This window comes from Rhinatrema bivittatum, chromosome 2 (genome assembly GCF_901001135.1).
Source record: "Rhinatrema bivittatum chromosome 2, aRhiBiv1.1, whole genome shotgun sequence".
Classification (NCBI taxonomy): domain Eukaryota; kingdom Metazoa; phylum Chordata; class Amphibia; order Gymnophiona; family Rhinatrematidae; genus Rhinatrema; species Rhinatrema bivittatum.
In genome coordinates, this window is record NC_042616.1 from 370500003 (window position 1) to 370514003 (window position 14001).

General features: G+C 42.1%; 1 protein-coding gene across 1 annotated transcript in view; it reads left to right on the plus strand.

The window, feature by feature from the left end:
- The window catches only part of GALNT12 (polypeptide N-acetylgalactosaminyltransferase 12), a 396917-nt gene that overhangs the window by 91703 nt on the left and 291213 nt on the right, over positions 1-14001 (plus strand). The window contains 1 exon segment of the mRNA XM_029589963.1: positions 7235-7424. Within this exon segment, the coding sequence (XP_029445823.1) occupies positions 7235-7424 (190 nt within the window).

The following is a 14001-nucleotide window of genomic DNA, read 5'->3' on the forward strand; positions in this document are numbered from 1 at the left end:
CTTTCAGGAACTCCTAGGCATTTCCAAGGAATCTTTTACTACCATTGTTAAAGCTTATTACTTATTTTCTTCTGTAAAGGTAATGGAAGGAATTCAGAAGGATAAATGTTTTGATCTAATTGGATTCCTAGAAAATTCAGATTTTGTTATTTCAGGTATACTCTTTTAGTAGAATTTCTAAAAGAATCTGATAGATAATTTATAATGAAACTTTTTTTTTTCAATTTAGAGAAAAGTATGTTTTTTCGGTCATAAGGTTTCGATCTTTTGTGATGTTACTCGAGACACTCAAGTGTGCCGTAAGGCATTTTTGGCTAGAAAACAAAAAATTCTGGAATTAGAGGGTTATTTCAATTGAAATTCCCTTGTAAATGTATCCTTAAATACGTTGGTAATATATATTTCATGATGTAGCTCAGCTTGATAATTTTTTGAGTAATAAGCAGGTTCTCAATGTTAGTACTGATAGCCATATAACAACTTAGGCCCTTAATGAATGGTCAGGCTAATTGTGGTTTGAATTTTTCTTCTGACTTGTTTCTCCCAATTGTGGTTTAAATTGGATCCTTTTGTGTTAGTATTTGTTTTTGGGTTTTTTAAAATTTACTATATAATTGTGATTAATGGATTCTTTTTTCTGTAACCAATAAAAAAAAAAAAAAAGTCTAAAATCGCTTATGGTGGAGTGGCACTCAGTTGATGTTTGGTGCCTCTTTCATCCCTCGGAGAAAGATTATACTTTCTATTCAAAGGCACACAAGGTTTGTTCTAGGATTGATTTCTTTCTGATTGACAAAGCTTTGGTTAATAAGGTGAGGAATATCTGGATTGAGGCCATAATGTGGTCTGATAATGCGGCTATTTGGCTTTCTTTTAAAGGATTGGGGGGGGACAAATTAGGGAGCGATATTGGAGGCTCAATGAAATTCTAATGGATTATAGCGAGTATTGCAAAACTTTGTGTAGGGAAATAGGGCAGTATTTAGAGGACAATGAGACTGGGGAAGTATCTGCTGGTACTCTTTGGGATTGCTTTACAGCCATAGCTAAAGGTAAACTGATAGCAAGAGTATCCTATTTGAAGAAGATGGAGAGGAAAAGAGCTGACATTTTGGCAAAGTTAAGTAAATTGGAAATTAGACATGAGGGTGGACCTCCACACTCATCTGCAACTAGACAAGCTGTGGGCGGAGTTGTGGGGTTTAGCGGTAGGGGAAATCATTTTTCAATTGGGTAAGGCTAAACAAATTTTTTGAAAGAGAGAATAAAGCTGGTAGATTTTTGGCCAGGAGACTTAAAGCCAGACCTGTACATAATCAAATTCTTAAAATTAAAGATGGAACTGGTACAATGCTGTTAGACAGTGATGGTATTAGGTCTAGGTTTATCCAGATTTATCCAGAGTTATATTCTAAACAGGAGGATATCTCTCAAGTAGATATAGACGCTTAATTGGTGGGAATTACTCTGCCCAATATAGACCACATCCAACAAAAATGCCTTAATAGAGAAATCTCTGAATTTGAGGTCACTCAGATCATTAAAGAATTGAAGATCGGGAAATCCCCAGGTTTAGATGGGTTTTCAGCAGGCTTTTACAAGAAATTGAACTCTGTGGTGGTGTCCCCTGACAGCATTCAATAACTCGTTAGGGCAGAGCTTTCCAAACTGTGTGTCGGGACACGTTAGTGTGTCGCCTGCAGTGTGCAGGTGTGTCGCGCAAGCCCGGTCAACTCTGATGCGAGTTTGGGCTTTTTTTTTTCTAGAGATTCACTTTTTTTTTTCAGTTTATGGGTTGCTTATTATTGGGTGATTTTTGCTGTCAATTGCGTTTTTTGGGGGGGCTTGGTGGGTGGAACGAGCCCAGCCATCCTTGCATTGGCTGCTGCTGCCGATGAGGCCTGGCCATGAGGAGTACTGACTGCAAGCAGCAGTGTCTGGTGATCATGGAAGGGAGTGAAGCACTTAACTGGCAACAATCAAAAAGACGAGGTACATGAGTGTGGGGGCCAGACATGTGCTGGGGGGAGAGAGATGAGTGAGTGGAGGGCAAATGTGCTGGGGGGACAGACATGTGCTTGAGGGGGAGAGATATGAGTGTGTGGGGTACAGACATGTGCTGGGGGGGAGAGAAATGAGTGTGTGGGGGTCAGACATGTGCTTGAGGGGGAGAGATATGACATGTGCTGGGGGGAGGAGAGAGATGAGTGTGTGGGGGACAGACAATTTGTTTTATTATTGTTTCTCATAAATTATAACAATAACATGAATCTTGGAATATATATTTTTAATATAAATTTAAGGTTTTCATGAGATAGGTTGTGTCGTGAAACATTTTATTTATGTATATATTTAAGGAAACATACATAAATTGTCGAAATATGTTTCATTCGTTTAACCTTTAACCTCTGGTTTACTAGTAGACTGAATTACCATGTTGTGAAATTATGTTTGTCTAAAAAGTGTGTCACCAACATGAAAAGTTTGGAAAGCTCTGCGTTAGGGGATGGCCATATAGCTGATGATGTAAACTGGGCGGGAATTACCATATTAGCAAAACCAGGTAGGGATGCCACGTTGTGTGGATTGTACAGGCTCATCTCGCACCTAAATCTGGACCTAAAAATTCTAGCTAAAATCCTAGCTAATTGATTAAGCAGCATAATGTGCAATTTGATACATCCTGATTAAACGGGGTTCGTGCCCGATAGGTTAGCAGCAATGTGAGTGAGAAGGATGATCAACTTAATTTGGTGGGCACAAGAATCTGATTCCTTTAGCTTTGCTTACAGTTGATGCCGAAAAGGCTTTTGATTTGGTTCATTGGGAGTATTTGTTTTCTGTTTTGGACAAATTCGGGTTGGGTGGCAATTTCTCACTTTGAATTAGTTAACTTTAATACAAGTACTGAGATTGCTATAAAGTTATTAGGAGTTATTCGAAGGCCTTTCTGATAGGCCGGGGCACGAGACAGAGTGGCCCTCTTTCTCTGCTTCTCTTTGCACTTTATTTGGAACCTTTGACAGTTACATTCGAGAATAGAGAGTAGTACAAGGTATTAGGGTGGGGGATCAGGAATATAAACTTTCAATGTTTGCAGACATTCTTTTTACAGTTGCGTATCCTGTGACTTCCCTGACATCTTTAGTAGATGAATTGGCCAGGTTCAGTAAGATTTCTGGATACCAGCTAAATGCAGATGAGTCTGAATTTCTGAATGTTGTTGTTCTGGAGAGGCGGCTTAAAAGATCAAGAGGAGGTTTCCCTTTAAAATTGTGCCATTCGAATTGAAATACCTGGTGGTGAAAGTGGGAACCAATCTTGATAACCTTTTTCAAAGGAATTATGATGGAGTCTGGAAGAAGATTTTGGGAGATTTACAAACCTGAGAACAGAGTGATTTATCCTGGTTGGGAAGGATAATAGACTATTAAGATGAATGTCCTGCCCAGGCTGAGTTTTCTGTTCCAGACCCTGCCAATTGCTGTCCCTGTTGATTGTATTAAGGTTTGCCAGAGCAAACTTCTTCGCTTTATATGGAGGCAATGCCCTCCCAGGGTTAGCAGTAAGGTATTATTTTTACCTAAGGTTGGGGGAGGGGTTGGTTGTCACCTGTTTTTACTTTGGGATTATGTGGCATCGCAGTTGCATGCTGTCTTTGATTGGCATAAGGGAAGGGTGGAAAAATGGGTGGTGCTGAAAACTGATTTACTTCAGGGAGTCCCTCCGGCCTCTTTAGTTTGGTTACCTCATAAAGTTAGGGTGGTGCCCCGTTCTATTCTACTGCCTGGAGCTCTCACCCTTAGGGTTTGGGATAGTTGGAAGGGTGGTTCGGTGGGGGATTTGCCTATTTTTTTCAATTTGGCTTTCCCTCCTGGGAATTCTAAGGTTCTTGCAAGAAGATGGGAGGAGAGAGGCTGTTCTTGGCTGGAGCACATATGGTATGGTGGGAGGATGAGGGAGTTTTCAGGCATGGTGAGTAACTTTGGATTTCCCATGTCTGACTATTATTTTTATATGCAGGTGTGTCATTTTATTTCTTAAAGGTAGTTAGGATGTTTTTGTCGGGGAAAGCATTTTGAGGACTTTTGCAATAAGGCAGGGGCTATCACAAAGGGAAATTCCAGAATCTATAATCTTTTGAATGCCTCACATATTGTCTGTTGGGAGAGGGATGTAAAATGTACATTGGGCATAAGAAAATGGGCACTTTGCTTTTCTTTTACCAAACGGAGTTCAATTTCCACATTGATTGTTGAACAGAGTTACAAGATGCTTTATCGCAGGTCTATAACCCCAGCTAAGTTACATGTGCTATATCCTAATACCGGGAGATTTGTGCTGGATTGGGTGTGGCTCATCTGGTAGTTTCTTACATATGTGGTCAGATTGCCCTAAGATTGCCATTTTTTGGGATTCGGTTGTTCAGTTGATGTTTGATATTGTGGGAGAATAAATCTCTAAGGATCCTATATTTTTATTTTAAATGTTCCATATACAGATTCTGTCAACTCTGCGATGTTATTGTTTCACCAAATAATACTAGCTGGGAAATTGCATACTTTTGTAAACAGAAGGGCACAACACATCTAAAGTTATTCAGAGGTTGGTGAACGTGTATTTCTTAGTGTTTGGGTAATTGCCAGGTTCTTGTGGCCTGGTTTGGCCTCTGTTGGAAACAGGATGCTGGACTTGATAGACCCTTGGTCTGACCCAGCATGGCAATTTCTTATGTTCTTATGTATTATTTTAGTAAAATTACTGCTGTTCGGCATCAACAAGTGGGTAAATTTGAAAAAATGTGGCAGCGCTATCTTCCATGGCAAACTAAGTCATAATTTGTATGGGGAGCTATAGGTTGTGATCTGATCCTCAGGGGTGTTTTGAGCTGAAGATGTGGACTCACAACTTATTTTGTGTAACTTTAGGGGTGTAATTGCTTGGACTAAAAGGGGTGATTGGGTTTGCACCTCACTCAGTTCTGAGAGCAATTGCATGTGAAAGGCCTGTTACTCGAACTTACTGATACCAATTCATCTTGTAAAATGAGTATTTATATACCGCTTGTTCACAAGTATCACAACAATTTACAAAAATAAAACCATAATATTACATATTAGAAATTAAAACAAAACAGACATTTAAAATACAACAATACATCATTACATTGCTGACCTTTGCATTGATTCAATCTGCTTTTCATCAGATTTCCTTTAACTAAAACAGTGTCAATATTACCATCTTTGTAAATTTTAATCATCATTTGGGGCACTAAATCAGCTTTTAAGTTATTTTCATCAAACACCTTCTCAAAGTGCCAGGTCTTAAGCATTTTTTAAATTTTTTACCATCAAGAGTGGTTCTTGGTACTTGGGCATCTCATCCCACTATCAAAAAAGTGCACTCCCTTACTTCACCTAACTGTGCATGTTGCACTGTGGGGACTTCTATTAGTCCCTTGTTTGCTGACCATAACATATGCTGAGGAGTATAAATCCATAAAAGTTGATCCTAACCACGAGGAGTTGGCCATTATTTGTGAAGTAAGGTTAAAATCGTATATTGAATCTTATGTCAGCAGGTGTAACTGTATAACTGCAAGCAATGAGTATCACTAACCAAATAGCCTTGTGCAACAGATTGTGAAATAAGACAGTGATATCATTGTATTTTGGGTTAAGGTGACATAAAACAGGTTCCGCTCCCTTGGTTTTCCACAATATTATCTAAACCTGAAACATAATTACTGCCTTGTAATTCACAGTTCTGTTATGTTAGGAGAATGCAGTTTTCAAACTGCTTACATTGGTGCAAAGTCCACATGCCCTTCTTACATGCCATCTTTGCACCAATTTTCAAAGCAAAAGTACACAGTCTTTCACTTGGGAAAATAGCTGCAGGTACACAAGTACAGTATGTGCAGTCACTTACACCCACTTTTTGTGTGCGAGGACAAAAAACTTTTCTGGGAGAAAAAATGTGCATAGATTTGATAAAGTAATCTACAGGTGATATTTTTCCACTCTTGACCTAAACATATCTCTAGGAATACCTCCTCTCTCTTCTGCTAAAAGTCATGCGCAGATTTTTTACTGCATTGAGGATAGGTGATTTTCAGAGAGCTGAGTTTTGTGAGTAAATCATTTTGAAAATTGCCCTCAGTATTTAGAGAATGCTCTTGTTACTTGATGAGCAGTGCTGCCAAATGATACTACGGCCATTGATACCTAAAATCTTGTATTCTGTACTACGTCTGTGGTTTCTAGTATCTCTCATTGCCTTCCTGTGTTCCTTTAGTACTGGTGGAAATGGGAATTAGTTATCTGCTGAAGCTATGGTCAGCCACTGTTGTAATTGTCAACTGCTTGAGCCCTGTAGTGGCTGTGCAACAGCAGCCTCACCCACAGAAAGCAGGTAATTAAAAAAAAATAAAATTATTTGTTGAGCAACACCTGGTTACCAAGTAATGTTTGCAAGGCTAATAGCTTGGAGTGCTCAAAACTCAGTGCTTTCACATGTTAGACTTTGTCCTATGATGTCTTAATACCATAGCAACTTGACTTATCCTGTAAACTCCTTACTGCCTGGATCACTTTTTTTTGTTGATATGTAAGCAGAGCAAGCAGTACAGCATTCTGGTGTGTACATGGATCCTGAAGAAAAGTTGATTCTTTTTAGGCTGTGGTAACTTTTCAATAAACCAATGTGTGTGTTGCAAAAGTGATGCACATGAGGTCTATTTTACTGTTTTTATTAAGAGATTTATATGTTGCAAAATACACAACTCTAAGCAGCTTATAAAGCATACATTCATATTTAAAACAAAAGGATCACACCCTTGTAACAAACAATCTACACATTCTGCTGGCTATGAGAACTGTTTAAACATTGCAAGGCAAAGAGACTCCTTATTAAAATCTCACTGAGCCCCTACAAATAGCATATTCTAATCTAAAGAAGGGACTGATGGTCAATCTGCAGTTTTTTCCAGAATAGGTCAGGCTTCTAGAATTCTCTTCTACAGAATGAAAGATATGACAAGTTATTGCATAATTTTGTAGTTTAGCCAACTGTGCAAGTGAAATTCCAGTTGTTAATTTCACCTTTGTCTGGTGAGGGAAATAGTTCATCTGTGTTTGTAAAAAGGATTTTTCAAAATATATTTGAGAACACGCATCCAATAAGTAGCAGATTATACTATCACTGTATATTTGTATTTTGCATTTCTCTATAGAACATTTAAAGGAACATTTAGAAGATTACATATCTGACCTAAAAAAGGTACGCCTTGTTCGTGCAACTAAGAGGGAAGGATTAGTTCGAGCAAGACTGCTGGGAGCTTCTAAAGCCAGAGGGGATGTTCTGACATTTCTTGACTGCCATTGTGAGTGTCATGATGGATGGTTGGAGCCACTACTGGACAGGTACATAGAAAAAGAGAGACATCATGCTATTGCTTGCTAATTTCTCTCTGTCCTGGTGAATTCCTTTTACATTTTTTATATGATTTCAGTTAATTACACTGCATTGAAATTTCTTGAACTGAAGCTTTGTGAAGTGGGAATGTTTTTCCAGATTATCTAATTCTTTGTGTAAAAATGTTCTTGTGTACTATTAGTCTGTATTCGTCCAACTAAAGTCTGAAGTATCAGTAGTAGCTGCGAGGTATTTATATAATAGATTTTGGGAAGCTGCTTGCCGGCATGACCCACAAACTGTCAATTTTTTTTAATGCTTTTACTCTCCCCATTGATTTCAACAATGTTTTCTGCAAATAGAATATGACAACAGGTAAGGATCGTAAGGCCCATCTAGTCTGCCCAATTTGCTTCCTTTTTAGTGCCATAGATCTCTGTTGATCTCTTGCTATTGCTTCACTTTTTCACAACTAATTATTCTGTGTATACTGTATACCATAAATGCACTATAGGCACAAATGTTATTACTGATTATGTGAAACCCTCTGTTTCTCCATGGACAAGCAAGCTATCAGTCCTCCATGTGGGAGATGGCATTGGTATTGCTCTGGATATGGTTTGTGTATAGCTTTTACAAAAAAAAGCTAAAAGTCTTTTGTGTTTCTGTCCATTAGACACACTTATAGGCATGTGTACTGCGAAGCCCCCTCAGTGTTTTTATCTGCAGATTGAATCAGATGTGTTCCACTGTGCTTTTGCCTCTCTTCTGTCTCAGCAGCTAAGCATTTCCAGCTAAAACTTGTTTCTAAAGCTTCTCCTCCTTGTACAGTTTTGGCAGGGATTATTTTCCCTACAATGGCTGACACAAAACTATGGGGTTCAAATGATACTTTTTTTTTGTAATATGTGTGGCTCTGATACTTTTATTAGCACTGTATTTTATGTATGTTGCCATATTAATACATAAGAGTAACTTTATAGCAAGTTGCATAAATACTTATATTTTATTTTTAGTTTTTTGTTTTAATGATGTATATCTCTTTGACCAGGTCTGGCACCTGATTTAGCAGTTTAAAAGAATCTTGAAACAAAATAAGCTCACTTTGAAAATTTGTGGAACTTATGTCAGGATCAATAGTCAGTGGGGTTTGAACCTGCATCCTTGAGATATCCTTGAGGGTGCAAAAGATGTGGACTTTCCCAGGAGTTCTAATATTTTTGTCTTGTTTCCTGGGAGAGTCAGACATGCCCCTGCAATCATCCATTTGGACCAGTACTGGGTGTTCCTTTTATTCTCACAGGACAAGCAGGATGGTAGCCCTCACATATGGGTGACATCACAGGATGGAGCCCAAACATGGAAAACTTCTGTCAAAGTTTCCAGAACTTTGACTGGCCCCTACTGGGCATGCCCAGCATGGCACTAACCCTGCAGCCAGCAGGGGTTCCCCTTCAGTCTTCTCTTTTCCATGCAGCAGTAGCCTCGCGATTAAGGAGCTCTGCACAGATTCCTGACAGGAATTTTCCTCACGGAATTACTGAAAGTTAATTTGCTCCACAGGAGTCCCTCCTTTAACTTTTTTCAGACCGTGGTACTCCGGTAAGTTTACCCGTTTTCCATCGATTATCATCATATTTGGCCCTCGCAGCCTACTGGCCGTCAACCGTACCGCGGCTCGATTTTTTTTCCATGGCCATGGTGTCGGGGTTCCATCTGTGCCCGGACTGTACTCGCACCATGTCTATCACAGACCCTCATAAAGTCTGTGTAATGTGTCTATGACGAGAGCACGATGTCTTCACCTGCACCAAATGTGCCCTAATGACACCAAAAGGTCGCAAGGCCAGAATGGAGAAGATGGAGCTTCTCTTCCGTGCTCAAACCCTGACTCTGTCCATTGCATCGACGTCGTCAGAGCTGGCACCGACAACGTCACGCCAGTATTGACCACCAGCTGGTGACCGCCCAGCATCGACGACATCTCGGCCTTCGACACCCTCTACTCCCCCTCATGACCGAGGGGATCGTAGAGACAAACATCGCCATCGACAACGTAAGTCTCGGACCATCAAGGGAGCAAAATCATTGACCTTGCCATCGTCAAAGCTGCTGTCGAAGAAACCCCGTCCAGAAAACGCACAGACCGTTTCTGTGACAGGGTCACCGAGGCAACCCTCACCTGACAGAGGATGGTGGTCCCTCCGGCTATGCCTCTGCCTCCTTCTTCTGTTCTGGAGCCAGGGCTGCTTGCTCCAGGTCTCCGAGAAGAACTGGACCGGATGATTCAGGAGGGCATTCACAAGGCGATGCAACGACTCCAGGTTCCTCCGGCACCAACACTGGTACAGACAGCGGAACTGATCACCGACCCGATTCCGGCAGCGTTGGCACCGCTGCTCTCCAGGATGGAAGTGCTCATTGCTGCTTTTCCACCGATGGATCCCAGGTCTCCGATGGCTCTGGTGCCCTCCCCACTTAGTGTCATCGGGAGGAGAAACACTGTTCCGCATCACTCCATCGGGAGTTCTGCCTCAGCCATCGATGCCGATACGTCCGGCGCCACCGATGCCGGACGTATCGGTGCCGTCATCGGTGCCTCCGATAGTTCCTCCGATTCCTTCAGAACCTAGACCGGGACCTTCAGGTATCCAACCACCCTGTCCCCCTCTACTTCCTAGAGGGACCATTGCTGATCCTTATGATACCTGGACTGATGATTCCTCGCCAGACACCGATGATTTACCTTCACCACCTTCTCCCACAAAGTAGGAAGCGTTCTCCTCCAGAGGACCTCTCCTTTATAAACTTTGTGAAGGAAATGTCTGAACTGGTTCCTTTCCAACTGCAGACTGAAAAGGATGATGGGCACCAGATGATGGAGTTGCTTCAATTCCTGGATGCTTCCAAGGTAATCACCTCTATTCCCATCCATCAGGTCCTTCTGGATCTCCTGAAGAAGAACTGGGAACTTCCTGGCTCCATTCCTCCAATCCACAGGAAAGCTGACACTACCTATTTGGTGCAGTCAGCTCCAGGTTTTCAGAAATCACAACTGGATCACCACTTTGTCATGGTGGAGTCTGCACAGAAGAGAGCGAAGAGGTCAAAGCCTCCCTCTTCTGTTCCCCCTGGCAAGGAACACAAGTTCCTAGATGCCATTGGTCACCGAGTCTTCCAAGGGTCAATGCCACCTATCAGCTCTATATGACCCAATATAACAGGGTCATTTTCAAGCAGATACAAGACTTGTCAGACTCCCTGCCTCAACAATTTCAAGAACAGCTTCAAACCCTAGTGAACAAGGGTTTTGAGGCAGGCAAGCATGAGATCAGAACATCTTATGACATCTTTGATACTTCTACTAGAGTATCTGCAGTTGCTATTTCGGCGAGAAGGTGGGCCTGGCTCAAGTCTTCTGTCCTTCGTCCTGAAGAACAAGACAGGTTTCTGACCTGCCTTGTGTCGGAGATAATTTATTTGGCGAAAAGATTCAACGGATGGTGCAAGAACTAAAGGATCATCTTGAGACCCTAAGACAGCTCTCTTTGATGCCGTCCGACTATTCTTCTAAACAGCTCTTCAGGAAGGACTCTAAAAAGTTCTTCTTCCGCCCGAAGAAGTCCTATCTGCCACCAACCAGATCAGGTGCCACGAGACCTTTTCAAAAAGCACAGTCTCGTCAAACACGTAAACAAAAGCCACAAGCAGCTCCTCAACCAGGGCCTGCTTTAAGTTTTTGACTTCCACCTAGAGAGCAGCAGCCAGATTCTACTGCCACACATATGGCACTCAATCACCTCAGCCCAATGGGTATTGGCAATAATTGCTCAGGGTTACCATCTGAACTTTCAATCCGGCCGCCGGACTCCCCACCTCTGCCGATGTGGAGAACATCCGATCACTCCATTCTTCTGGATCAAGAGGTCTCCCTCTTTCTCCAGTCCAAAGAGCCCATACCATACTCTCAGCACGGCCTAGGGTTCTATTCTTGGTACTTTCTAATCCCCCAAAAAATCGGGAGGCATTCGCCCTATTCTGGACCTACGGACCCTCAACAAGTACTTCCTGCAGAGAAGTTCAAGATGGTCACCTTGGGCTCGCTTCTTCCTCTTCTACAAAGAGGAGACTGGCTCTGCTCTCTGGACCTCCAGGACGCATTCACTCATATTGCGATAACTCCATCTCATCGCAAATACTTGAGGTTCCTAGTAGGCCCCAAGCACTATCAATACTGAGTGCTTCCATTCGGCCTAGTGTCTGCGCCACGAGTCTTCACAAAATGCCTCGTAGTTGTTGCAGCCTTCCTCAAGATTCAGGTTGTTCACGTCTACCCCTATCTGGACGACTGGTTAGTCTGCTCCCACTCAGCAAGCTGCTCTGTCGTCCCTCAATCTAACCTTACATGCCTTAATTTCATTAGGATTTCTCGTCAATTACGACAAATCCTCTTCTTTCGAAGACTCTCGTAAAGTTACGTCAGGAAAAGGGAACCATGATCCTGATAGCACCTCACTGGCCACGCCAAATGTGGTTCCAATACTTCAGGATCTCTCCATTCGCAGGCGCATTCCCTTAGGGACGGACCCGCTTCTGATCACTCAAAGCGACGGGTGCCTACGCCATCCCAATCTTCACGCCTTGTCCCTGACAGCGTGGATGTTGAAAGGATAATCCTTCAGCCACTTAACCTTTCTGAACCAGTTTCCCGTGTCTTGATTGCTTCACGGAAACCTTCCACGAGAAAAGCTTACTCTTACAAATGGAAAAGGTTCACGTCATGGTGCTCTTCTCAGTCCCTTGACCCCTTTTCCTGTCCAATCCCAAAGTTTCTGGACTATCTCTGGCATCTATCAGAGTAAGATTTTAAGACTTCTTCCATCAGAATGCATGTCAGTGCGGTAGCTGCTTTCCATAAAGGTGTCTGGGATGTCTCTATATCAGTACAACCCCTTGTAACACGTTTTTTTGAAGGGCTTGCTACACATCAAGCCTCCACTACATCCCCTGGCCCCTTCTTGGGACCTCAACCTGGTTTTGGGTCAGCTCATGAAACCTCCATTCGAGCCTCTTCACTCTTGTGAACTTCGATATCTCACATGGAAAGTGATTTTTCTTTTGGCTATCACTTCAGCTCTCAGAGTTAGTGAGTTACAGGCCCTAGTTACCTATCCGCCTTACACTAAACTTCTGCAGGACCGGGCGGTACTCCGTACTCACCCTAAATGCAGCTGCCCGCATCATCACTGACACGAGACGCCATGAGCACATCACTCCAGCACTTCAGTCATTGCACTGGCTACCTGTGGCTTCAAGGATAGTATATAAATCCATGACTCTTATACATAAAGCCGTTCACAACAGAGAAATGCAATGGTTCAATGATCAATTACAATTCAAAACATCGATCCGACCTACCAGATTCCAACATCTAGCGAAACTGAAGATCCCTGCGCCTAATTTGACCAAACTTTCGACTACAAAAGATCGTTCTTTCATCATTGCTGGATCCACAATATGGAATACTATGCCCTCTGAATTACGCCAGGAACTTTGCCACAAAAAATTTAAACAAAACCTAAAAACCTGGCTATTCAAAAAAGCCTTCTATCAATAAACTGAGTTCTATTATATACCTTTCAGAATATTTCTACAGACACTCTTATATTAATTTTCTTTTTTTTTTTTTTTTACAAAGTTATAATTAGTCTTATATTCATACAGTTATTATGTGATATTGTAAAGCTCTTTGCTGAATTAATGTTTGAATGTAAACCGAGGTGATGTTTCTTATGGACCCCGGTATATAAAAATCCTTAAATAATAATAATAATAATAAATTCTTGGCTAAGGTAGTATCGGAGTTTCACATTAATCAATCCATTATACTACCTACCTTCTTTCCCAGGCCCCATTCCAATCCAGAAGAACAGGCTCTGCATACCCTTGACTGTAAACGGGCTCTAGCATTCTTCCTAGACCGTACAGCTGCCCACAGGGAAAGCACTCAATTATTTGTCTCTTTCCATCCTAACAAGTTATGGAAGCCTGTGGCTAAGCAGATTCTCTCCTCCTGGTTGGCGGACTGCATATCCTTTTGCTATCAGCAAGTGGGCATTCCATATCAAGATTGTGTTAAAGCACACTCTGTGAGGACCATGGCGACTTCTGTAGCACACCTATGATCGGTGCCGCTTCCTGACATTTGCAGGACTGCCACCTGGCGTTCTCTCCACACCTTGGCAGCCCACTATTGCTTGGACAAAGCCAGAAGACAAGATTCCATCTTCGGCCAGTCTGTCCATCGTAACTATTTACAACGTGACGTACCAACACCCTTCCGCCTGCCCGGTGGGGTTCAGGATGCCCTCTACCAAATTCCACCCCAGTTGTTGTGCCTGTTGCATGCCTTTGGGTACATTTGGTGCATGTTCGGACATTCTCAGCTCGATACTCACCCATATGCGAGGACTACCATCCTGCTTGACCTGAGAGAAAGCAAATGTTGCTTACCTGTAACAGGTGTTCTCACAGGTGTTCTCACAGGTGTTCTCACAGGACAGGACTGCGTTGTAGGGTTCGTAA